The sequence below is a fragment of the Sarcophilus harrisii genome, chromosome 1, assembly GCF_902635505.1.
Source record: "Sarcophilus harrisii chromosome 1, mSarHar1.11, whole genome shotgun sequence".
NCBI lineage: Eukaryota > Metazoa > Chordata > Mammalia > Dasyuromorphia > Dasyuridae > Sarcophilus > Sarcophilus harrisii.
In genome coordinates this window covers 9,369,453-9,394,506 of record NC_045426.1, presented here as the reverse complement: position 1 = coordinate 9,394,506, position 25,054 = coordinate 9,369,453, and the positions used below count along the sequence as shown (strand labels likewise).

Below are 25,054 nucleotides of genomic sequence, written 5' to 3'. Positions count from 1 at the left end.
CAAGCCGGGTCCAAGGGGTCACCTTCAATTGGGAGGCGCGGCTTGGTAAGAAGCCCAGGCTCCCGCACAGAGCAGCAGCAGCAGGGCAGGTGGGCTTAGGGGATGTGAGTAACCGCCGTGAGAAGGTGGTGGGAGTCGGGGCGAGAAGGGAGATGCCTTGAGGCTATGCAAGCTCTCATCCATCGGAAGGGACGGAGGCAGCAGTCAGGCAGCGTGGGCAAAGGGTGCAGCTGGCCAGGACACGGCCCATCCCCTGCCCCTGTGGTAGGCAAGGACTGACGCTGGGCCTGCCCACACCTGGGCCAGGGGTGGCAGACTCCGGTTGTTCCCTTCCACGGCAGCTTCTCCCCTCTGAGCAGACGGTCTTTCTTTGGCTACCCAGGTGCATGGGCCCGTGGGCATTTCAGGCAGTGATCCTCTCCTTGCCGGATTGCCCAAAGGAGCCCCACTTACCTGTCCTTCTGTGTTATTGCCAAGGGCAGGCAGGCGTCACAGCCACTGTCACATCCTGTCACGTCCCAGGCTGGCGTGCCTCCTAGTTACTGCTCAGACGAGAAAGTCCCAGGAAGGGGAAGTCCCTTTGATGGGCAGAGAAAACCCCTTTTTTTCTGGACCCTTGGGGCTCTGCCCTGTTGTCCAGGGTCTTTGGCCAGGGCTCCTCCTCTGCCTAGGCCATGGAAAAGGAGAAAAGAGTGGTCTGACTTTCACGTATAAACTGAAATTATTTTCGGAAACTCCCAGGCTCGATCCTACAACAAGCAGATGCGGCCGGCGATTCTCGATCACTGCTCCGGAAATAAGTGGACGAACACTTCCCATCACCCGGAGTATTTGATAGGAGAAGAGGTGGGTCAGGTCTCAGCGTTGTAATAAGTGGGCAGTGGGGCACACGAGGGCGGAAGGAGAGCTCTTCCTCCTCCTCCTGGGGCCTGGTCCCAACTGGCTGCCTCATAGCTGTCCCCGCTCCTGCTTTTGTCACTGTCGTTCAGACCGGCACCCAAAGATTTCAAATTGTGCCCGGGATCAGTGAATGTGAGCGCAGATTTCTGGGTACGACGCCGCCAGACCAACCGACGGAGGCTCGTTCTCAGACCCGGTTTTGTCCCCAGGCTCTGTACGTCAATCCCCTGGACTGTTACAACATCCACTGGCCTATCCGCAGGGGCCAGTTAAACATCCACCCCGGACCGGGGGGCTCCCTCACAGCCGTCCTGGCGGATCTGGAAGCCATATGGTCCCATGTCATACAGAAATATCTGGAAATCCCCTTGAAGGACCTAAAGGTGAGTGAGGAGCCCCTTCTGTTCTTTACTGAGAGTTCTGTGGGACAGAAGCCTGTCCGGCCTTCCCCCTGTCTCTGGCAGCTGCCATCGGGGGCCAGGCCCCCCTTCCCCTCCGCCCTGGCCGGAGCCGCCAGCATGAGCTCCTTTTGTCCCTTAGTCCCGAGGCTCGCGCCCTCCTCACATGTTCCACGGTTAAAGCTGTGATTCCCGGCCGCCTGCACGGAGCCTTGGGGGCTGTGCCCGGCCCGTCCTGGGAGCTCCCGCTCGGAGATGAGAGACCCCGGGGACGACCTCACCCCTCTGCTCTCAGTACTACAGGTGCATCCTGCTGATCCCCGACATTTATAACAAGCAGCACGTGAAGGAGATGGTGAACATGACCCTCATGAAGATGGGCTTCTCAGGTAAAAGCCTGGGGGCAGTGCCTGCCGGGGCCTGCTTGTGGGGGTAACCGGGGATTTTGAGGGAGGACTGAGTCCGGGCCGAGCCCCGGGTCGTGAGAGGGGAGGAGCGGGCTGCTGCCGGCCGCGTCGGGCGCCCAGGCTCCTCCTTCGGCCCCGTGCTCGGGGTCGGGCCTGCGGGCTCGGGGCCTGGCAGCAACTGCTCTCTGCAGGCATCGTGGTCCACCAGGAGTCGGTGTGCGCCACTTTCGGCAGTGGCTTGGGCAGCGCCTGCATCGTGGATGTGGGCGACCAGAAGACGAGCGTGTGCTGTGTGGAAGACGGCGTCTCCCATCGCAACACCCGGTGAGGGGCTGGAGGGTGGGTCTGAGGGGCCTGTGGTTCCCCTTCCCACTCTGACCCTCAGAGCCTGAGGAGATGGTGTTGTGAGGCCCCCGGCGGAGTCTGTGACGGGCGGAGCGGGATTCTCTGAGGAGGGGCGGGTGACCCCTCTGGGCCCAGACCAGAGGCTGGCACTGCCTGGAGAATGTGGGGCTCCTGAGGGCCGCCATGATGGGGCGCTGGCGGAGGAGTTCAGGGAGCACAGACTGGCTGCACTGGGTCAGCTGTAAGAGGGACATAGCCCCTCACTCGAGCCTGAGGGCAGGAGGAGGGCTGACCCAGCTCCCTTTGGACAAAGAGACCCAGACAGCAACGGAGAGTGCGTCCGTGAGTGTTGGTGCTGGCCCACGGGCAGGACGCAGAATGGAGGGGCCCAGCCAGTGGTCTCCCTTCTGCGGCTCGCCTTGGCGGCGGCGACGACGTAATCTCCCTGCAGACGCTGGGCGGGCCCCTAAGGAGCTCCTCGCTCCGGGACACCCCCGGGGGTCCTTGCTCACCCCTTGCTCCGGCTCCTCCCCACCCAAGGAGTACAAGTGAACAACTTCAGCCCTGGGGGGGCCGGGCCAGGCCATCCTGTCAGTCCTCCCCGCTCCTGTCCTTTGGGGTCCTGGGGACAGTTCGGCCCTGTCCGGCTTCTCAAAACGCCCGTTCCATCTTCCTTTAGGCTTTGTCTCGCCTACGGGGGCTCCGACGTCTCCCGGTGTTTTTACTGGCTCATGCAGCGCGCTGGCTTCCCCTACAGAGACTGCCAGCTCACCAACAAGATGGACTGCCTCCTGCTGCAGCACCTCAAAGAGACCTTTTGTCACCTGGACCAGGTAGGGCCGAGCCTCAGGGAGCACGGACACCCTTCTGAGCGGGCGGAGCCCCCGCCGGCCATCCTCCCCCAGCCCGCTGCCCTCCCCTGCCCCGCCGGCTGATTGACATGATGGGGGCAGGGAGAGACAGAAATCTCCTGCAGCTTCTCCATGTCCTGGTTTTCTCCACGGCCCAGGATATCTCCGGCCTCCAGGACCACGAGTTTCAGATTCGGCACCCGGACTCCCCGGCTTTGCTGTACCAGTTTCGGCTTGGAGACGAGAAGCTACAGGTAACGTGGGCCCAGGGATGTCCTCCTGTTCTGGGGCCACGGGCAGAGCAGGGCCCCTCCCGGGGCCCAGAAGCACAGGGGGGCCCGGCTCCGGCCCCTGGGCCCTCGAGCTCCCTGGGTCCCAGTTCCATCGTTTGCAGACTGAGGTTCTCCCCCCTTGTGTCACTGAGTCCTGGCATCTGAGGAAGTCTGGGCCCTGCCCCGGAAGGGGTTCCAAGGACCCGAAACGTGGTGCTCGAGATCACGAGCGGGACTGGGGCATGTTCAGATGGTCAAGAATCGAGACTTAACGTTCAGGTGCAGCCCCCTCCCCTCCCTGTGGGAGGCGCCAGGTTGGGACCCCAACTGAGGCGACCACTGAGGCCTCGCGCTCCCTGGGTGCCGGGCCCTGTGCTTTATGAACCTCATCCCATCGGACCCTTAAAAGCGCTGAGAGGCGGCGCCACGGTCGTGCCCGTGTTACAGATGGGGAAACTGAGGCGCCGGCCTCGGCGAGGGAAGGGCCTGGGCTCACGGGCCTCAGGCCAGCCACACTGGATGATGAGGGTCCAGTTCTGTAGGGGGGGTGAGGTGGGGGATGCAGAGGGTCACCAGGGGCCCGAGGGGTCAGCGTGGCCGGGAGGTGACCCTGGGAGTGCCCTTCCTCCTCTCCTTCACACACAGGCACCGATGGCTCTGTTTTACCCCGCGACCTTCGGCATCGTTGGCCAGAAGATGACGACGCTGCCCCAGAGATCGCAGGGAGACCCCGAGGACCCTCATGACGAGCATTACCTGTTGGCCACGCAGAGCAAGCAGGAGCAGGTCGGTCCCCGGGGGGCAGGGGCACCTGCAGGGCTCGGGGTTCCCCAGCGATCCCAGAGACGCTGTGGGTAGGGGGACGGCCCGTGAGGCCACAGTGAGCCCGAGGATGATCTGGGCCCATCCTCCCCCTGGACAGGATAGCCTGGGCTGCACTTGACTGGACAAGGACCCTGTGAGGTGGACGTCACCCAGGGGAGGCTCCAGCTCGCGCTGGGGGCAGGGAATTGGGGGGCTGTGTTCTGGGCGGCTGCCTGGTGGGGGAGGGGCAGCTCAGGGTCCGGGGCCTCTGCTCCCTGAAGTGGGAAGGGAGGAAGGAAAGCAGCAGAGATGCCGGGCTTGGTCCTGAAGCAGGGGTTAATATCCCCATTATACTGAGGGGGAACTGAGGCCAACAGGTCAGGGCCTCCCAGCTAGGAGGTGTCAGACTGGCTGTGGCCCTGGCTGGAGAGTCCCGGCAGACTCTGCCCGGGGCGGGCCCAGGCCCCCTCCCCCTCACACTCCCGGGCCTCCCACGGCCGCTCACCCGCCCCCCCTTCCTGTCCCCCGAAGTCCTCCAAAGCGACGGCCGACCGCAAGTCCCTGGCCAAGCCCGGCGGCTTCGACAGCGACCTGCGCGGCCCGGCTTCGGACCTGCCCGAGAGGCTGCACCCGCAGGAAGTGGAGCTGGGGCCCACCCAGAGCGACTGCCTGATGGCGGGCAACGAGAACGAGGAGGCGCCCACGGCCCTGATGTCCAGGAAGAGCGCCGCCTCCCAGTTCGAGGGGAAGGCGCTGGGCCTGGACAAGGCCATCCTGCACAGCATCGACTGCTGCGGTGAGGGGGCGCGGCGGGGGCGGGGCTGCCCATCCCCATTTTACAGAGAAGCAAACTGAGGCCGGGGAGAGGCGGGGCCAAGGGGAGAGGCGGGGAGAGAGGCGGGGCCACAGGCTGAGGCGGGGAGAGAGGCGGGGCCACGGGCTGAGGTGGGGAGAGAGGCGGGGCCACGGGCTGAGGGGGGAGAGAGGCGGGCCACAGGCTGAGGCGGGGAGAGAGGCGGGGCCACGGCCTGAGGCAGGAGAGAGGCGGCCATGCCTGGGGGGAGGGCCACGGGGCTGAGGCGGGGAGAGGCGGGGGAGAGGCGGGGCCACGGGCTGAGGTGGGGAGAGAGGCGGGCCATGGGCCTGAGGGTGGAGAGAGGCGGGGCCACAGGCTGAGGCGGGAGAGAGGCGGGGCCACGGGCTGAGGCGGGGGAGAGGCGGGGCCACGGGCTGAGGCGGGGAGAGGCGGGCCCAGGCTGAGGGGGAGAGAGGGGCCACAGGCTGAGGGGGGAGGGGGCCACGGGCCGAGGGGAGACGGGCCACAGGCTGAGGCGGGGAGAGAGGCGGGGCCACAGGCTGAGGCGGGGAGAGAGGCGGGGCCACGGGCTGAGGTGGGGGAGAGGCGGGGCCACGGGCTGAGGTGGGGGAGAGGCGGGGCCACAGGCTGAGGCGGGGAGAGAGGCGGGGCCACGGCCTGAGGCAGGAGAGAGGCGGGGCCACGGCCTGACACCTGACGCGGGGGCTCTCTCTCCGCCTTCACAGCCTCAGACGATACCAAGAAGAAGATGTACAGCTCCATCCTGGTGGTGGGGGGCGGCCTGATGTTCCACAAAGCCCAGGAGTTCCTGCAGCACCGGATCCTCAACAAGATGCCGCCCTCCTTCAGGAGGGTCGTGGAGAACGTTGACGTCATCACCAGGCCAAAGGTAAAGCCCGCCCCTGCAGCCCCTGCTCGTCACAGAGGGGAAACTGAGGCCCGGGGCCTGCGGGCTTCCTCCCCTTGGTGCCGCCCTCCGGGGCTGCTTCCCTCCAGCTATGGGGCCTCCCCCATCTGATGGTGAGCTCCTTAGGCTGGGAGTCGCTTCCTGGGGATCCTCCGTGCTTGTGCACAGTAGGTGTAGACCAACTAACAGACCCTCAGGACGGGAGCTTGTGAGGGTCAGAGGCCGGCTCACGCCACCCCAACAACCACAGGTCCGGGCCCATGGTCCTGAGGGCTATAACAGGGTTCCCAGGCCATGGGATCCTCACTGGGAGGTCTAGGGAGAGAAGTGACCTCTTCCCAGAGATGGAGGGAGAAGAGAGGGCGGAGACCCCGGCCCCGCCCCCATGGAGCGGCCTACTCCCCCTCCCTGATAGGGCTGGCCTGGCGAACGCTAGTTCCTTGTGTTTGACCGCAGAGAGCCGAGGCTCTTGCCTGAGTCCCAGGACGGGGGTCTCATAGCCTGTCTCCCGTGTGCCCCCAGGACATGGACCCGCGCCTGATCGCGTGGAAGGGCGGGGCCGTGCTGGCCTGTCTGGACACCACACAGGAGCTGTGGGTCTACCAGCGGGAATGGCAGCGCTTCGGGGTCCGCATGCTGCGCGAGCGAGCCGCCTTCGTGTGGTGAGCCCCGCGGGGGCCCTGCCGTCTGGGAGACTCGGGCCTGGCTTATTTTCCTGATTTATTGGACCTTGTATCAGGGTTTTGTTGACATCTGGCTCTCCGTGGAGGACGCGGCAATGTCGATTTTAGATGCAGCTTGTACGTATGACCCAGTACTTTGGAATAAACTGTGGGTTTTGTCAACTGTCTCGCGCCATTCTTTGCCACACTTTAATAACAGAAATCCAGAACCATTGCCCTGAGTCCTTCACTTAGGGGGGATCTAGACTAGTCCCCAAGCGGCAGCTCCAGGAGGGGAGCAGTGCTCAGACTGGCCCCAGCCTCCCCTCCATGACTCACTGGGCAGGGCCCGCTTGAGCCTCCGTTGCCATTCTCATTTCCCACTTCCTTTTGTAGACCGGTTTTCATTAACTGCACATGGCTCTCGTGGGCTTCGGGGATGCTCCTTTCCATCCATTCACTCTCAAGGAAGGCCAGCCCCTTCATGCGGGGCCCAGGTGGGGGGCCCGGAGTGCTAAGGTCAAAGAGAAGAGGAGCCGGCCTAAGAGCTGTGTCCAGTGCGCTGTCCCGGCCTCGGGGGAGGTGCAGGAGCCCGAGCTCCGGGAGGTCGTCTGGGCCTTGAGGGAAACCCCTCCCCCCCCCCAAGGGTGCCATCCAAGGACAAAGCCCCCAGAAAAGCCCTGAGCCAAGAGGCCTGAGGAAGAACGGTCAGAATGGCTGGGGGGGAGGGGCACCATGTGGCTACAGCCCCAAGGTTCTGTGACCAACAAAAAAACGCTGGTTTTCGTTGTGCCCCACAGTGAGTTGGGTATACAGTGAGCACTTAATAAATGTTTTCTGCATTTACAAGTAAGATTGACACAGGTGACCCGTTGACATTCTTGTGAATGAGCTGAAGAAGCTGCTGCCCATGGCGGGCAACGACCCAGAACCCTTGGGAGTAGCCGTGAAGAAGCGGGGTTCGGACTATGACAAAGAACCTCGTCTGTCCCCTTGTGCTCCTAGCAGAGGCGCCTGCCCGACCTTACCCACAGCCTAGGCTCCGACGCCGATCCTCTGGGGTCCGGAGACCTAAAGACCAGCAGGATCTTGCAAACCAGCAGCGTATTAATGTCCAGTGACTTCCACGTGGTGGAAATAACATCCATCAGTCAGCAGATATGACCTTGGCCTCTGGTCCAGCCGCCAGGCAAAGTGCTGGGGGTACAGAGATGCCCACCCCCTCGGACCTACCCCTCCGGGGCCTAATGAGGGAGACCACAAGCCGCTGTAGACTGAAAAGGATGGAGATGGTCCTGAGGGGGAGGTGCCAGAATCAGGAGAGATTGGGAGACGTTCTTAGGTCTCCTTTTCTGAGTTTGCCTCTGGAGCTCTTTGGACAAACAAAGCAAGTCCAGCTACATCTGCAGCCTGGTTTCTTTCCCCTTAAAATTAAGTGTTTTATTTAATTTCAAAATGAATTTTAAGAGAAAACTTTTTATTGATGACTTTTAAAAACATGTTCTTCATTCCTGAAGGTTCCCAGAGACCCAAATATAAGGAGTCAAGAAAGATGAAAGAGCTCGGCAAATCTAATCAGCCCCTCGCTTGGACAGGAAACTGCGGCCCGTCTGGGTTTGGCCATTGTCACGCCTTCTGTTGCTCTGGGTTGTTTCCCCCTGGTTCACCTTCCTCCCTTCTGCATCTCTCCAGGTGATTCTTTTGGGCCCTCAGGTGTGGTCCTGCTTGACCACCTTATGGGCTCCCACTGACTCGGCCATTCCCTGATCCTTGGGTGGCGACGCTGGTGCCACTTTTGTGCTGCCGCCGGCAGCGCGGCCATGAATCTTTGCACGTGATCAGGACTTTGAGTCTGACTGTTTGCTGGGCAACGGGACACATTAGCCATCTGCTAGCATCCTCCCCAGCTGCTCTTCAGAAAGGTTGACCTAATTTAAAGTTAATAGTTGCCAGTTTTTTGGGTTCAAGGGAAAATCTGAGAGTTGTTTTGATTTTATTGTTAGTGATTTGGTGGTTAATAATTTGCAGATCTTTGGAGAACTGTTTTTTCTGTCCTTTGTGTTTGTATTATTTCTCTACGTGTTTGGAATGTCAGATCTTTATCAGAAAAAGCTCATTTAAAAGATTTTTTTTCCCCAAATCAGGCTTCCTACTTGCATTTTTCATGTTGTGTTTTATCTTTTATGATAATTTCTTTATTTAATTAAGAACTCTGATAGCCTGTGAAAGGCACCTGATCTGGTTCTTGTCCAATCTTTGCATGGTGGGAGCTTAACTATTAAGGTTCTTTATCTCTTTATCTCTCGTGGTATATGATGTAAGTCAGTGATCCAAGTTCATTCCCTCTCAGATAACTCTATAGTTTCTTGGCAATTCTTATCAAATAGGGAATTCCTCCCCCAAATAATTTAAAGTCATCTCAGTTTTTGAAGCTGGGGCATAATTTAGGTTCTATTTCTGATTCTGCCTTGTCTAGCTATTTTGCAGATCTGCTGTTCTGCTGCTTTCTGTGCTATAATTTGAGATTTAAGAGTGTTAATCCCCATTGATTCTAATTTATTTTACAATTTCATCCCAATTTTAAGAAATCTTTTCCCTTGAGATTCTAGCTTTTTGTTCTTCCGGATGATTATTCTGTCTAACTAGATCAGTGCCCTGGGTTGGTCTCTTAGTCTGTGTTTCAAGGCCATAATGATCCTACGCACGCACACACACTATGGTATTTGGCACAGAGCAGGTGTCCCAGAAGCAGTGCATGAGTAATCTGTCACTCTGTATGTACATTTGTGACAGGGAGCAGAAATAGTAACTGGCTTCTGAGTTGAGTTTGGTCAGCAGTTTCACGTGCTTCCTAGTGAGCGTTTTCCGGCCGGGAGCCGGGGCCGGGGCCCTCCCTGCTCCGGGCCTCTCTCCCCCTCCCCCTGGCCCGCAGCCCCCCAAGCTGACCGCCCCTTCCCCTTCTCCAAGGGCTGGGGCTCCGTCCCTCTCAGTGCGGGGCTCCCCTGGTCGCCGTCTCCTTGGGCTTCTCGGGGACAGTGGGGCGGGCGGGCGGGCGGTCCCTGCGGGGGCCCAGGGCTAGAGGTGGAGCAGGTCTCTGCAGAAGGGGCCGGCCTCCTTCATGAGCTGGTACCTGGGGCACACGCCCAGGGCGCCGAGGTCCCCCGGCAGGGCGGCCTCCCCGAGCGCCACCACCAGGTACTTGTCCCGGGAAGCCCGGCTCTTCAGGTCGCTGCAGAAGAGGTTGAAGGCGAGGGCGAAGAGGTCTTGGGCGCTCTCCCGGCGGGCGCAGGAGCCGTCACACGCCGCTGCCGGGCCGGAGAAGAGGAACACGACCCTGTCCGCCTCCTTCCTCTGGGCCGTGAGCCACAGAACCAGGCCCATCTCCGCCACCCGCCTCTTCTGCCACTGGTCGAGGACCACGTCGCTTCTGCAGTGGCCCTGCAGGTACTGGGCGAAGCCGCAGACGGCGTGCCGGAAGCAGGCCTGGGGGTGGTACACCAGGAGCACCCGCATGGGCGGGAGGAGCGGGGGCGCGGGGGGAGGGGCCTTTCCTGGGGACAGAAGCCAGAGAAGGGGAGCTGAGCGCCGGGGCCTCGTGGGGTCACGGAGGCCCCCTCCCCCCGGGAGCCCGCCTAACATTGTTCTCCACAAACCCACGCCGTGAATGTGCGCCCTGAGCGCCGCCCAGCGGCCGGCTCAGCCTGCTCACGCACGAGCGGCCCCCCCACCCGCCCGGACCCAAGCCAACCTCTGAGGAGCTCCGGCTCTCAGAGCAGAGGCTGGCGGGGGAAAACTGCTCTAAGGCACTGGGGACCCTGGTCATCCCCCTGCCGACAACTTCCTGACCAGCTTCGGGGCCCAGAACGGGAGCCCGGGCCCGTCCCGGACGTGGCGACGAGAACAATGACCGGGACCCGAAAAGTGCCGCCGGGATGGGAATCCCGGCGAGTCGGGACAGAAGCTAGGTGGGGGCGGGGCAGAGAAGGCTCCTGTCCCTGCGGGAGGGATGGAAGTCAGAAGCAGCCACAGCAGCAGCAGCAGCAGCAGGAGGGACACTGTGGAGGCGCTAAAGGCAAGCTGAGCTCCGAGAGTGACACTGGGGAAGGGGCGGGCTCGGAGTCAGGCGCCGGTTCTGAATGGTCCAAGCCCCGGGTCAGAGGAGGGCAGGCCGGCATGTGGGCGGGGCCTGGGGCAGCTCCGGGATCGGGGCATCCCGGCCTGGGCCAGGAGGGGGCGGCATCTCCCCACCTCCCTCCGCCGGAGGGCCCAGCAGCAGCGGCCACGTGACGGGTCCCACCTGCGGTGACGCGGGAGAGGAGCTGGGCCGACGCCGTCCCCCGGGGCCCCTGACGAAGCCGCCCCCCAGGCCCTGCTCCCTCCCAGGCTCTCCTCCCCGGGGCAGTCGTGGGCTTCCCCCCCCCCCCCCCCCGGGCAAAGAGGCGGGTTCTTGAGGAGAAGGGCACCTTTGTCCCCCCGGCCGCGCTCTGGTCGGGACTGGGCCGGCGCCCCCTTGTGCCCGCCGGGGTGGCCGCCAGGCCTGGGGACCTCCCTGGGGAAGCGGCCTTTCCGGCACGCGGAGCCGCCCAGGGAAGGAGAGCCCGGGGACCCGCCCGCGCGGGAGCCGCCCCTGCGCGCCGCGGCCGAGGGTGTGAGCCCGAGGCAAGGGCCCCGGCAGCCAGGCCCCAGGGGGCCCCGGGCAGCCCCAGGGCCCGGCGCCCCCGGCCCCGTGGTGGGCACCCTGGCAGTGGCCGTGAAGGGCCCGCTCCCGGGCCGGGGGCACTATAACCCAGGCCCTGCGAGCTGGGCCCGTGAGTCAGCCAAGGAGCCACGGGCCGCCCCGACACGGGGCCGCTGCCGCTCCGCCCCCCCCCCCCCCCCGCGGCCCCTTTTCTCCCCCATGGCCGACCCTTCTCCTCCGGGCAGCCGCCGCCACAGTCCCCTCATACAGACTGAGACACAGAGGATTTGAAGAACCCCAGGTGAGGGGCTCCCCGCCCCGCTCCCCACCCGCGCCCCCCAGCCCCCTCCCACCCGCCGGGCCCTCACGCCCACAGAAAGGGTAGAGTCCGGGGCCCCCCCAGGGCCAGGCTAGGCAGGGAGGAGGAAGCACAGCAGGCGCTGCCAGGGCTGGCTTTGGTCTGACAAGGGAAGGCCCGACCCAGCCAAAATCGAGGCCCCCCCCTCCCCCAGCTGCAGCACGGACAGACCAGGGGCCCATCTCCCGGCGCCCCCACGGACTCTGCCCCCCCCCTCCCCCTCCCCCCTCCCCGCTCCCCGCCTGGGCCGGCCTTGGTCTTCTCCCCATTAGACGCCGGGTTCTCCTAGGCCGGGGCCCCTGGGACCGGCCGTGGGGGAGGGGGGGCGCGCCCGGGAAACCCCGTTTATAAAAGGAAAAAGGACCGGGGATTACAAAACGCTGCCGGGCAGGGGACATTACTGCCTCAGGCCCCCAAAGTATGCTTTCGGGCAGGGAAGGTTCCCTGCCCCGGATCGTGTTACGTGGAGAAATAAGGAATTATCTGACAACAAAGGAGACGAGTGTTTCTGTCTTTTCCCCCCCTCCACCATGTTTCCTCCGCCCTCCCCCCACCCCGACTCTGGCCTCCGGGGCTGTGACCCAGCCCCCTCCAGGGCCAGAAGCTCAGAGGGGAAGGACGCAGAGGCTCTTTTACACGGAAGGGCAGATCCGGAGAAAGTGCGCCCGCGGGCTCTTTGGCAAATAAACCTTCTCCCCCCAGTCTCTGAAAACGGGGAGTGGGGCACAGGTGAGCTCCGAGGGCCCCCGGCTCCCACGCCCAAGGTCAGCCCCGTGTCCTGCCCGAGTCCCCAATTCCCCGAAAAATGCACATCGGTTCAGCCAGAACCGCCTGCGAGGGCCCAACTTGGTCCCAGAAGCTGGGAGCCCCAGAGCGACGGGGATCCCCCCAGCCCCGCAGCATCCTGGCTCTTTTGTGCCTCAGAACCACCCATGAAAAATGAACAGAATGAAGAAAACTCCCCACTTAGCAAGAACACCAGTGACGAGAGCGTTCTGGCCTACTGGTCTACCACCAACACCCACTTTTATTTTTTGACTTTTTTGAAATAAATTTGTTCCTCTTAGTAAATAGAGGTCTCGGCCCGCTCCTGGTCGAGGCCTTTTTTGAGCTGTTTCCCGGATTGTGGAGAACTGCTCTGGGCCACGTCCCAGCCCATCTCCCGTCTCATGAGATTCATGGGATGAAAAGCAGCCTGAAACTCAGGGCAGAATCCCCAGCTTCCTGTTGCCAGAGAACCGTTTATCTCCATGAGAAAATTGTTCCCTGGGCCTCGCTTTCCTTATCTGCGCAGTGAAGATGGTCTCAGTTTACTCTGACAGCAGCGTCCTTGCCAGACAGAGCACGTTCCCCTCTGCCCCTTGACCCGGCGGTGACTCAGAAGCAGAACTGAGCCCTCAGAGCCCAGACAGATGAGCCCCTCTGATCCTTGCAACCTCCAGGATGGCACAGGGAAGGAGGGATGGCTCTGAAGCACCTCCTCTGCCTGCTTCCCTCTGCCTCAGAGTTACTCTCAGGAGCCTGTGGGCCCAGAGCCAGGAAGGAACTTGGGGAAGGGAAAAGTCACAGTCCCTGCCCTCAGGAGCTCCTATTTGAACAAGGGAGACTTTGAGTAAAAGAGTCCAGCCACAGATCGTGAGCAGGCAGAATGGGCTAAATGTCTCCTTTCCTGTCTCCGGCACTGCGCCTTCAGGTTTCTCCCAAACTTATTTTTGAGTCTATCCCTCTAGGGCTGGGGAATCGGGTCTGGAAGGGTGCTGAAAATCAAAATGGCTCTGCCCCCCCCCCCCCCCATGGCTCAAGATGCTTTATCTATTTTTATATTTATTTATTTGAAACCAAATAAAAAGTAAGACAAAAAAAGGAAAAGAAAATGAAAATGAAAAACAAAACAAAATTGTCATGTGCCCAGCCGAACATCAAGGATTCAGAACATGCAACAATAAATTTCCTTTTTAAGAAGCATATAGAATAAGAGAAGAGATGATATTTATGACTATCTTTTTTTGCTTCCCTCTATGTTATTCTTTTGTTCTCTGCTATTGTACTTTTTACTACATTTTTTTTTCCTTTCATCCTTCCCACCTCCCCAAGCAGACTACGATTAAGCATGGAGGAATATGAATGGAATACATACGTATACACATTTATATGGAAGTTTATATCTCATCAAGGAGCCGAGTGTCAGAGTCCATTGACTCCTCTCCCAAGCTGCCCTGGGAGAGTGGGGGCTTACTCCCTTTCAAGACAAGGGGCTCCTCCAGATTACCTTCTCTATGAGCAATCAAGGGCAAACTTAACTTCACAAAAAGTCAGGCTTATTATTATTATCTCCAAATAATACAGCCAGGGAATCTGCCCTAAGAGAATTGAGTAGTCGGACACTTCGGGATTGTCCAGCTGCCACTCCCTGTTGGATTTCAGATCGTTTCTCACTCTGGGGAACCCCAGGGAATGGGCGGGTGTGTCAGGACCTGGAGCTGGACCCCAGCGCATCACACTCCGACTGGCAATAGTCCCAAACTCCCCCCTTCCCGCCCCCAGGCCAGCAGCTCATGCTAGAGAACCCCCACCCCGACCCCTGCAAGGGGACAGCAGCCGAGCAGCTTGACAAAGGTGCCTCAAGCTGGAACACAGAGGGGTCTGCAGAGGAATTTGCTGGAAGCCAAAGTCAGGGGAGGGGGAGAGTGGGAAACCACTTACCTGCACTATGGCCCCTTTCCCTTCCTCCGCTGTCACTGGGATGCTCACAGTTGCCCGGCTCTGGTTCAGCTAATGGAGAAAATGACTAGGATTACATGGAGCTGAAGGGGCTACGAGGAGGGAGAAAGCCTCTGCTTATCTCCCACCCCCATCTGTCTCTCCCAGCACCTGGGCCGGGGTCCCAGCCCACTGCCCGCACAAGGAGCCTTCCTGAGGCAGACCCGAGGAACGGGGGCCTGGAGATAGAGAACCTCCAGCCCTTATAGACAGAATTCCCACAAGAAACTTCAAGTGCTTCATCCAAGCCAAGTGGGGCCTGGGCTTTCTGGGGCAGCTGAAACACCAGCAGCAACGTTAGGGACCCAGATCTGACCCAACAACCCAAGATACCCCTGAGCCTCCAGAACCAACAAGTAGAACTCAGAGAAACACAGAGGACACAAAACTCAAGTGAAGAAGGCAGCCCCAGGAGACTAATTAGCACGCGACGTAAAGGGAAGGAGCATCTCATCTGTCATGGTTACTCTTGGTCCTAGAGAAGGGATGCTGAGACCTCCTTCTCTCCCTGCTGGGAGGATTATGAGTTTCCTATGCTGACAGATAAAGTCCCAGGAAATGACTACGACTTGTGGGACCTAAGGCCCTCGGCCTTGGACCCAGTCACATTCTCTCTGGAGAAGACGCTGCAAAGGGAAAAGAGCCAAGCCTCCGGGGAGGAGCCAGAGGGTACCTCCAAGGTGTCGCTGTATCCAAGGATGTCGTCGTGGCTGATAATCAGGACTTGGTAATGGTGCCCAAGGCTGCTGGCACTGAAATTCACCTCCACGCTCTTCTCCTTCTGACACGCAGAGATGTTCGGACTCCACAGGCTCCCTGAGGGTTAGAGCAGGTGAGGAGGACTCAGGAGGCATCTCTGCCCTCATGGGGTGAACCCCCAGATCCATCCGAGCCCCCAGACTCCTCTGAGAGCCCAGACTCCGAGCTCCCGCTGCTTCCCAAGAGAAGGTCTAACTGCCTGGAAGGAGGCGAGCTCACTGAAAGAGATCTCGGCTCGGACCCATCGTCCTGCTGTGCAACAGAGCAAATGTTTTACTTGTTTAGTCAAAGAAAGGGGTTGGACGGGAGCCTCCCCAGGATACTTTGCATTTGGGGGTTCTGTGACCACCGGTACCAAAGGCCCTTCTTCCCTGCAGCAGCTCTCACACTGCGGGAGTCTCAGCTCACAAAAAGACCTGGAAGGGCCCTCGGACTGTCCAGTTTAAGGGCCTCATTCTACAGGGGAAGAACCTGAGGGCCCTGGTGCTGGCTCTGTGTGGAACAGGGAGTAAGGGGCAGAATCGGCATTCGGAGTCCGATCCTCCCACTGAACCCAGAGCTCCTCCCACTGCACTAGGGGCCCTGACTCCGATACTTCCCACAGTACCCATCGAGGAAGAGGTGGCAGGGGGCATTCTGGGTGACATCATGGCCAGAGCCCCCTGCTGCCAACCTGACCTGGGCGGGCTTGCTCAGGAGGCCGTGGGGACGAGGGAACACCTCAAACCTCGACCTCCCTGGCAGGGCCTCTGCTCTGGAAGCCTCCCCGGTGCCTTTATTTATAGGATTTGCAAACCAGACCCGTGGGTCACTTCTGGGAACCTGACCGCGTCATTCTGGCTGCTTGGGTGTCTGGTCCAGGCCTAGAACGGAGGATCCGGCCGAGGGCCAGAATCGGAGCGGAGCTCTCACTCCTAGGCCCAGAACTTGGCTCCCAGCACTCCATGAGGCTACATTATGGACAGGGGAGCACGGCTGGCACTCATACAGTGCTTTAAGGTTGGCTGTGCACTTTACAAATCCGCTCCCTGTTCTACAGATGGGAAACTGGGGCTAGTAAGCACCTGAGCCTAGAAGGAGACACTGGCCAACTCCTTCATTTTGCAGATGGGGAAACTGAGGCAGATTAATGGGCTGGCACAGGATCCCACAATTAATGAGGTCTCAGACCAGATAGAAGCCCCACACTCACCATAGTCCTGACACTTTTTTGTATGCTTCATCACTGGGTCCAGGCAGCCTAGGGAGGTGAAGTAAAAAATGTTTTTACATTTTAGCCAAAGGCTCATTTCTCCTCTTTCCCCTCCTTCCCTCCCTCCCCACCCCACTCCCCATGATTGATGATGCTCAGTAATGATACTGCCCAAAGCCTGACCATCAAATTTCAATGCAGCAGTTAAATTTTAATACCAAATTGAGGAAGGAGATCCAGGGGCCAGTGCTGAGGGATGGCCCGGGGCCATGCAAATCAGAAGCTTGAAAGAAGGGGGGGGGGGGGAGCCAGGCCATCCATTATCTCTCAGGGAGTTGTTTCTGTGGTTCTAGGACTAGTCAAAGCTGGCTGTCCTCCAAACTGTGAGACCTTCCTAGGCTGGATCCTACCTGAGGAACACCCGCCCCTTTCCTCCTCCAGCACCCGTGGCTCGTGTGTACTCAGGTTGGGGGGGCATCAAGAAGGGAGGGAGAATAGGGGACTCTGGGATCGACCCCAACATCCAACCCACTTCACTTGAGCCCAGAGCCGCTAGCCCCAGGTTCCAGCCTGCATCTCTGTGACTGTCAGATGTTTTCCCTAAAAGACTCAGGCACTTGAGAACAGGAGCTTCAGGATTTGGGAACAGGATGATGAGCTAACGATGAATCAAGAGGGCATCAAGTCTCCAAAGCCAATGGAGGCAGAGGCTTCGGCGTGAGGTTAAGGAGGCCCTGGAGAGGGGACCAAAGAGCTCTGGCACCTTGGGAGACAGCAGGCGCCATGGTCTCCATTAGAGCAATCTCCTTTGGGACAGAGATTTTTCACTGGCCTTTATATTCCTGCCACCAGGACAGACGCAGACGGAGTTTGGTAGTGGGCACGGAAGTCAGACTGAGGACGAGCCAGGGGAAGCAGGAGGTGGGGATGCTCTGGGATGGCTCTCTAAGGAAGTTTCACCACAGAGGGATGGAGGGGAGGGATGCGGCAGGGTCAAGGGGAAGATTTCTGAAGATTAGGAAAACGGGGACCTGTTTGTGAGCAGAGGGAAAGAGACAATGGGGATCGCCGCCATCTTGAGGAGGTAGAGAGAGATGGGTTCTTACTGAAACAGGGTCCCAAGAGACATGGGAAGGGCTGACATGGGGGGTTTTGTGTTAGAAAGGAGGAAGAGACTTTTAACTCTTAGATGGGAGGAACAGAGAATTGGGGTGGGGGGGTGGTACCAGTGAGACCAGGAAATTTTGTATAGCTCTCCTTGAAGATGGATTGAAAAGCTCAGCTGATTGGTCTCAGCCAGATAAGAAGACATCTTCCCCAACCCCTTTTTCTGTGTTGCAGGGGGAGTATCTACCAGTGTGGAATATTGTATATGGTCTTTTTAAAAATATATTGATTGGTTTTGCTCATTTTTTTTTCTCAAAAAAGAATCTGTTATATGAAATGCTTTGGGGAAGAATAGGTTGAGCAAGGGATCCAGAGGGACACTTAAAAACAAAGGAGGCTAATAAAAACTTATTTAAAAAACTAAACTAGTGATTTTCCTGAAGAACAATTATATAGCTTTCACATCATGTTTCTCTCATCGGACTGAGTTTCTTGAGGCAGGGACCTTGTTTTTGCCTTTTTATCCCCAGTACGTAGCACATTTTCTGCTTGAATCAAGATAGAAAATTGCTTCAAAATCCTGGGTTTGAGCGTTGCAAGTACAATGAAAGCTCTCCAAAAGCAAGGTCCAGAGGGAAGGATCCAAAAAGGCCCTTACCTGGGGAGGTGAAGTTCACAGATATGGTGGTAATATCTTCATTCATATTTGTAGGTGGGATATTGTGGGCGCTGATGAAATAAGTGGTTTCTGGCTTTATAGGAAATCCAAGGTAATGAAACTCCCACTAAAAGACAAAACAATTCAGCACTGATCATCTTTAGTCCTATGAAATATACAAATTCAACAATTTTGGGGGGAACCTTGATTTTCAATTTTTGATCTGTGACCAAAAGTCAAGTCACAAGGCCAGTTTCTATCTGTCCTGGTTAGACACAGAACAAAATATGGGCCTGAAGTGCCAGGAGCTATCAGAGCTAAAGAGGAAAGGCAAGAGAAAAGGAGGGATGGAGCACTGGCGAAACAACGTGGAGAAGCTTATGTGTTAATGATCTCCTCCTTAGGATTTCATGCCACTTCTAGAACAAACTGTGAAGCTCAGAACCCTAAACAGGGTGAATTGGAAGGGACTCTTGGGGGATTCAAAGTGATTTCTGCATCTTTTTCTGGGTAAATAAAACCCGGTCTAAGTTTGAAGCCTTGTGAGTCTATGTGCTTGTAAAAGGAACGGGTGCCACAATAAGGAAATAGCAGCTGCCGAACTTTCCAGGTTCTCCCTAAAGCTGGAGCAGCGAGCCGGAGGGATGAGAGAGATCCCAGATCACAGCCGGGCCCTCCCTATTTGGAGGCTGCCCATGGATTCCAGCAGTTACCCCCGGAAGTGACCAAGTTATCTGACCTACTCCACTCAGTGCTAAAACACACTCTTGGGGGGTTTTCTCACTTTGCCTCCATCCGGTGAGGTCTGACTCTGAAACACTTCTGTGTAATTGCATCTCACGCAGCTGTGGGTTAAGAATTGGCCTTTTCCGTCCACACAAATCTTGGTGGCCTTCAGCATCTGGATGCTGCCTGGAAGCAAAGGCGTAAGAGAAGATCAAGGAAAACTCGACCCGTCAATAACCAACCAACACCGACAAAGCGCTTACTCTGCCGAACACTGTGCTAAACCCAGGAATACAAAGGAAATCTCAACTCTCTCGAGGAGTTTATACTCTAATAAGAGAATCAAACTATAGGAATCAGAACTTAGACGATAAACCCTTGAATGGAAGGAAGGTCGCCTCCAAGGGGACAGCCCTGGGCAGTGACATCCTCCATCCCAGGGGACAGATGGGGTAAGAGTTTGGGGTGAGCCTCTCAGAGGGCAGCAGGCTGTGCCCCAGGCACTGGGTAGAGCCATCTTGGATCCATAAGATGGGATCCTCCAGGAATCTGTACTACAAAAGACAGGCTTGGTGCCGAGTGGTTCAAAACCACCGGGTAGCAACCCAGGAATCCTGGCCATGGGTCCTGAGAAATCCTGCAGCCATTTGTCCGCATCCTCTTTTAGAACTGCACAAATTTTCCAGTTGCCAGAGGTATTTTTATTTGAATAATAAATGTAAATATTTATTATTTAAATATTTATTTTTTATCTCTTGCTTGCTTTGCTGATCACTGTGGTCCCAATGTCTTGGACACTTCCACACCACCCGGACACTCACTGCCGGCCTTGCTTTCACCATCCCTATGCCCCCCCACTCACCGTCTTGCTTGAGGACCCAGCTTATGTTCAAAAGGACTGCGTCCAGATTGGTCTTGGGGCTGGTGACAGAATCCACATGGAGGGTCCGCAGCCCCCCTGGAGTCAGCTTGTTTCTGACCAGCCACTCTCTGGATGGACCTTGGAATAACAACAGGAAGAGCTGGCGTTTGTTCAGCACCGTAAAGCCTGATGAGATGCTATAGGGAGTGCAAGTATCCCGGAGGGGGCCAGGCGGCTCATAGATAGAGCACTGCCTTGGAGTCTGGAGCAAGTTCTAATCGTGCTTCAGACATTTCCTAGCTGGGTGACGCCTGTCAATCACATCCCCTCGCTCTGACTCAGTTTCCTCATCTGTGAAATAAGGCAGTTGGACTCCATGTCAAATTCCTAATCTGTTATTTTACAGAAATGGAGTTGGGGTGGAAGTGCTGGAGATAGAGATATCCATCAACCAAAAACTGCCTGCTTCCTACGTGACCTCGGCCAAGCAACCACTCGGGACGCAGTTTCCTCACCGCGAGGAGGAAGAAGCTGTTCTCCATAGCCACTGAAGGCCCTTCAGCTCTAACCCCAGGACGGCCATGTTCATGGTGTCCCATTACACAGCCCTCCACCTTCCAGGGCTCAGCCTAAGGACACCCGGATCACCCAACTGCCAGCGCAGCCACATCCTACAAATGTGCTCTGTTCCCTCCCTAACCGCCTTGGAGGGATTTTGAATTTATTCTGTCCACATTGGTCTATGTTCATGGGGTAGCTGGATGACTCAGCGTTGGAAGACCTGTGCTCAGACACTTATTCCCCGATGACCCCTCACTGCTGCCTGCCTCAGTTTCCTCATCTGTAAAACGGGGAAAATACAGTTCCTACCTCCCCAGGTGATTGTGAGGATTAAATGAGACACTATGCATAAAGTACAAACGTTTGCAATTACTAATTCAAAAGTTTTTCAAATTCAACTGAAATGAATTAATAATGAACAAAAAAACCACAGGGTACTTTGGAAAATCCCAATTCAGCCTTCGGTAAATACGGAAAAAAAAGCGTCTGCCCAGTTCTAGTGAATAAATGGTGGCCTGGATACTGGGAGCTCCAAGCAGCAGAGTCAGCAAAGATAAGAATGCAAAGAGCATGATAAAATCTGAAATAAAAAGAACCCAAAGGGACCGGATGCAAATAAGAGTCCCTGCAGATGCTTCTCCTTTTCAATGCACGATTTTCCTGTAGGCAAATGAAAGTAGAGCTTGGACTTCAAGCTGTGAACTGTGCGTTGTTGGGCTTCCATGTGGGGCAGAGTTTTGAGGATGGCTCTTAAACTTCTGATTGAGGGATTTTTGAGGGATCACCCCAGGAGGGGACCCCCTCCTCCTGCCTGACTCCCAAATTAACGGCTCCTTTCTGGGCTTTCTCGCAACTTGCCACAGCCAGGATTTTCATAGGACTTAGTTACTTACTTACCGTTCTCAGGGAAGCATTTTATAGACTGTAAGAAAAGAAAGAAACAGTATCAGTCACCAGAAATGACAAGTCCCAATGGTCCCGGCTCTCGCCCAGCGCCGTAGCCCGTCCTTGGCACACAGTGGCCGCTTCTAGAATACTGGTGAATGAAAGAATGGCTTCCATTGACTGGGAGACAAGTTCTGGAAATGGCCTCGGAGGTTACCTGAGTCTTGCTCCTTCATTTAATGGACAAGGAAGTTGAGGCATGGGGGGGGGGGCAGGGGGAGAAGGTGGGAAATAAGGATCACACTGCTCCCTGGACTCGGAGGCCCCTCTTCCTTTTACAGGGGCCAGAACTTTCTCCACCCCAGCACATATTTCTGATCACAATCTGAATTGTAGGCAATCAAAAGATACCTGGGAACTTTTTTTTTTTTTTTTTTACACTGGAAAGTTCAATTTTCCCCATGACAAATGTAGCAAAATCACCTGGTATCACTTGATGTTGGGACTGATTAAAGTCAAGGGCAGTGATTGGCTGTGAGTTTTCAGATAGGGCTGGGGGAGGGATGGAGTAGGGGGCTTAGGGGACACTTGGGGAGAGACAGGGTATATACATATAAGGACTTCTTGCAAAGAAGCTCCCTCTACAGAGGCAGGAAGACTGCTGCTCTACCACTTATCATCTGGGGGGGGGTCCAAGAGGGCAGGGAAGGAAGCCCCTCACTGGGTCACAAGGGGACTTGCCCACAGGACATGGATCTGCCTCATTCTGGCTCCAAGGGGGTGCCACGACCTGCCACAGGGAGTCAGAACAGTTATGGCCAGACGGAGGTCCTTTGCAGCCTTGAAACGCTACATCCTGTGACGCAGCTGTTAATATTTTGGGGTTGGGGGAGAAAAGAGCTTTTTGAAGCTAAAGGGCTATGGCATGCAGGGGGGGGTCCTGCCCGGATCCCCCATTTTCTGGCCTCACACTGCCCACTTAGTGCTTCCCCTGTCAGTTAGCTTCATTCCAGCCATAGCTCCTTGTTTCCAAGCCACGGTGAGACATGGGGCCAAACTGCTCTTGGGGGCCCCTGAGCAGCCAAGTGGAGGCCCAGATTCTCCCCGAATGCCCGCAGTGGGGCTGCCCTCCTCCCGGGAGCCATCTCCGCTCACATGGCCCTTCCCTACCCCTCAGATTTCTGGGGTGAGTAGGGAGCCAGCCAACCCGGGGCTTCACCGGCCCCTCCCTTTGCACTCAGCAAGAGAGTGCATTTGAGAAAAGGCTTTTTTTTGGGGGGGGGGCATCTTGAATGTTTTTCCCTCTCCTTTCTAAACTTTCGGACCTAAGGCCTTCCCAGGCAGCATGGGCCAGTGAGGCCGGCACCCACATGCAGCACCAGAACTGGGGGCTCGCTTGGCCAGAGCCCCGAATTTGGAGTCAGGAGAGCAGATTCGAATCTGACTCTGCCATGTGCTATTTGTGTGAGCTTGGGCTTCCTCATCTTTAAAACGGGCTGCGACCCTCTGAAGTGGTGACCCTGGCACAGAGTGGGCAAGCAGGGGACGGTCGTGACCTCCGCTTGTGTGTCCTCCAGGACTGGTCCCACACCCCGCGCGACCTGAAACCACTGCCCCGCCTCTCTGGCCCCGCACCCGCGAGGAGCCTCCGCCTCGGACAGAGCGGCCAAGACTCCAGGTGCCGGGGCCGGATGCCCGGCGTCCTCGGAGGCAGGCGCAGGACGAGGAGCCCCCGGGGCCGGGCCCGGAGACTTTGTGCGCGGCCCACCGGGGGACGGAAGTGTTCCTGCCTGCTGTTTTACCCCCGCCCGCCCGCTCCCACCCGGGACGGTGACTCTTCCAGGCTCCTTCCCAGCGCCAGGGACTCGGGGTTTCTCCCCCCGGGCAGTCCCTCCTTGGGCTCTTGCAGGAGGGCAGCACATGCTGGGCGCCGGGGGCCCCGGGGACACGGGGGGGGGGGCGGGGGGCGAGCCCTGCCTTTCTGCCGGCTGCGGACAAGGGGCTCCCCGCACTCGGGGCCGGGAGAACCTGCGCGCTCCTAGTGCAGAAGCGGCAGCATCCCAGACGGACCCGGACGCCAGAGCCCGGAGGGCGGCAGGGGCTCGGAAAGTGGGGACCCGGGGGCTTCGCGGGGGCGCAGGAAGGGGCGGGGCTTACCTGCTCCGAGAGGCCCCGGGGGCGCTGCTCAGCCACAGCACGACCCAGCCCACGAGCGAGGGCAGCCCCGGCAGCATCTCCGGGGATGGAGGGGCGGACTGCCGGCCGGCCTCCCAGCCCGGGGCTGCTCCAGGTGCCCGGCCCCGCCCCGAGCCCCGCCCTCCCTCGGCCCGAGCCACGGGGTTGGGCCGGCCGGGGTGGGGCGGGGCGGGGCAGGGGCTCGGAGCCCCTCCCACGCCCCCCGCTGGGCGCAGGTGTGAGGGGCGGACTCCCCTCCCCCCCCCCCGCGCTCAGGGGCGCCCGCCCGTCCCGGCCTCGGTGTCCCGCCCTGCGCAGTGACCGGGGCTCGGGCCGGCCTCCCCTCTCCCCCCCCCCCCCCCCCGCGCTCAGGGGCGCCCCCTTCCCTCCCTCTCCCGCCTCAGGGGCGCCCCCTTCCCTCCCTCCCCGCGCTCAGGGGCGCCCGCCCGTCCCGGCCTCGGGTGTCCCGCCCTGCGCAGTGACCGGGGCTCGGGCCGGACCCCTTCCCTCCCCCGCTCAGGGGCGCCCCCTTCCCTCCTCCCCGCGCTCCAGGGGCCCGCCCGTCCCGGCCTCGGGTGTCCCGCCCTGCGCGGTGACCGGGGCTCGGGCCCAGACCCCCTTCCCTCCCCGCGCTCAGGGGCCCCCCCCCCTTGCCCCGGGCCTCGGGTGTCCCGCCCTGCGCAGTGACCCCGGGGGGCTCGGGCCGGACTCCCTCCCCCCCCCGCGCTCAGGGGCGCCCCCTTCCACCCCCCCGCGCTCAGGGGCGCCCGCCCGCCCCGGCCTCGGGTGTCCCGCCCTACGCAGTGACCGGGGACCCCACCGCCTCGCGGCCTCTGCAGCCCGGGCCCCTCCCCTCCCCCCCGGGGTCCCGCCCGGCAGCGGCAGCAGGACTCGAGCCGGCGGCGCGAGGCCGGGGCCGCGGAGGCGTAACGGGAGGGCGCGTTCGGCGCCCACGGGCGCCCTTTGTCCTCCCTGGTCCGGGAGGCGGGGGAGGCGGCGCCTGGCAGGCTCCGGGAGGGGGGGCAGCCCGCGCGGGCGCAGCCGTTAAAGTTTAGCCGGGCCGGGCCCGCCCCCTGCCCGCCCTCCGCGCTCGGCTCGGGACAGTCGCTGGAGGGTCCCGCCGGGAGCCAGGAGCGCCGCCCGGAGAGCGCGGTGAGGGCGGGGGCGGGCAGAGGGGCGGCGGGGGGGCTCGGGGAGACCGGGACCCGGGGGGGGGACCGGAGGGAAGGGGCTCCCTGCCACCCGAGGGGGAGGGGAGGGGAGGGGAGGAAGGGGTGGGGCCTGGCAGGGAAGGGGGTTCTGGTCCAGGGGCTCCCCGGCGGGGGCGGGGGAAGGAGAGAGGAAGGGAGCCCCGCAGGCGGGGGCGCGGCGCCTCCCCAGCGGTCGGGCCCCTTGCCCCGGCGTGATCCGTGCCAGGGCCCCCGGGAAGGAGGGAGGGACGAGGAGGGAGTCCGATGCCAGCCCTGGGGCTCCGGCCGCCTTCCGGGTCCCTCTCAGCCAGTCCCTGGCACGGAGCAGGCGCCTCATAAATGCTGGCTCCGGGCGGGGTCGGAGCGTCTCTAACTGCCCCGGGCCGGGGGCCAGCGCCCAGCGGGCGGGCGCTTCCCCAGCGGGAAAGTGTCCATCTAGAGCCCGGCCCGGCAGGTGCGTGTGGCCCCTCCCCCGCCCCGCCCCGCCCCCACCCTCACCCTCTGCCTCCGGGACGCCTGAGGGGGCTTGTAGCGGAGCAGGGGGAGGGGCGGTCGCTGGGGGCTGGACACGGGGGCGGGACTTGGGGCGGGGGTCCCAGCCTGAGCGCGGGGGAACCGCCCCCTCACTTTACAAGTCGGGAAACTGAGAGACGGACTTTGGGCGCCCGGCCCATTACCCCCCCACGCCCGGAGAGCCTCAGAGGCCGGGGAGACCAGGCTCCCTCTGAGCGGCTCCTCGGGCAGCCCCAGTGACGGGGCAGGACAGCGGGAACCCAAGCA

General features: G+C 59.7%; 3 protein-coding genes across 3 annotated transcripts in view; 2 read left to right on the top strand and 1 right to left on the bottom strand.

The window, feature by feature from the left end:
- Positions 1–333: 333 nt before the first annotated feature.
- ACTR8 (actin related protein 8) lies at positions 334–8,322 on the top strand. Its single transcript, XM_031952080.1, has 10 exons — positions 334–846; positions 1,110–1,283; positions 1,594–1,687; positions 1,897–2,029; positions 2,730–2,883; positions 3,060–3,155; positions 3,819–3,959; positions 4,509–4,773; positions 5,520–5,683; positions 6,224–8,322. Exons 1-10 carry the CDS (start codon positions 763–765, stop codon positions 6,365–6,367), a joined length of 1,449 nt encoding a protein of 482 aa, XP_031807940.1. The 5' UTR covers positions 334–762; the 3' UTR covers positions 6,368–8,322.
- IL17RB (interleukin 17 receptor B) lies at positions 7,852–23,215 on the bottom strand. The gene is given in 11 exon segments (XM_031962171.1): positions 7,852–10,058; positions 10,827–11,142; positions 13,959–14,171; positions 14,833–14,975; positions 16,111–16,158; positions 17,876–18,002; positions 18,660–18,787; positions 19,464–19,601; positions 20,922–20,946; positions 23,067–23,089; positions 23,092–23,215. Coding segments are annotated over 11 exon segments (1,833 nt in total). The 5' UTR covers positions 23,144–23,215; the 3' UTR covers positions 7,852–9,438.
- Positions 23,216–23,862: 647 nt separating this feature from the next.
- The window catches only part of CHDH (choline dehydrogenase), a 30,248-nt gene continuing 29,056 nt past the window's right edge, over positions 23,863–25,054 (top strand). Inside the window, exon 1 of the mRNA XM_031952070.1 lies at positions 23,863–24,236. The gene's annotated coding sequence lies outside the window, so the exon portion shown is untranslated. The remainder of the gene's footprint in view (positions 24,237–25,054) is intronic.

Coding starts and splice junctions, on each gene's coding strand:
- ACTR8 (XM_031952080.1), top strand. CDS start 763: ATGCGGCCGGCGATTCTCGATCACTGCTCCGGAAATAAGTGGACGAAC. Junction 847..1,109: donor AGTATTTGATAGGAGAAGAG/GTGGGTCAGGTC, acceptor TTTTGTCCCCAG/GCTCTGTACGTCAATCCCCT. Junction 2,030..2,729: donor GTCTCCCATCGCAACACCCG/GTGAGGGGCTGG, acceptor ATCTTCCTTTAG/GCTTTGTCTCGCCTACGGGG.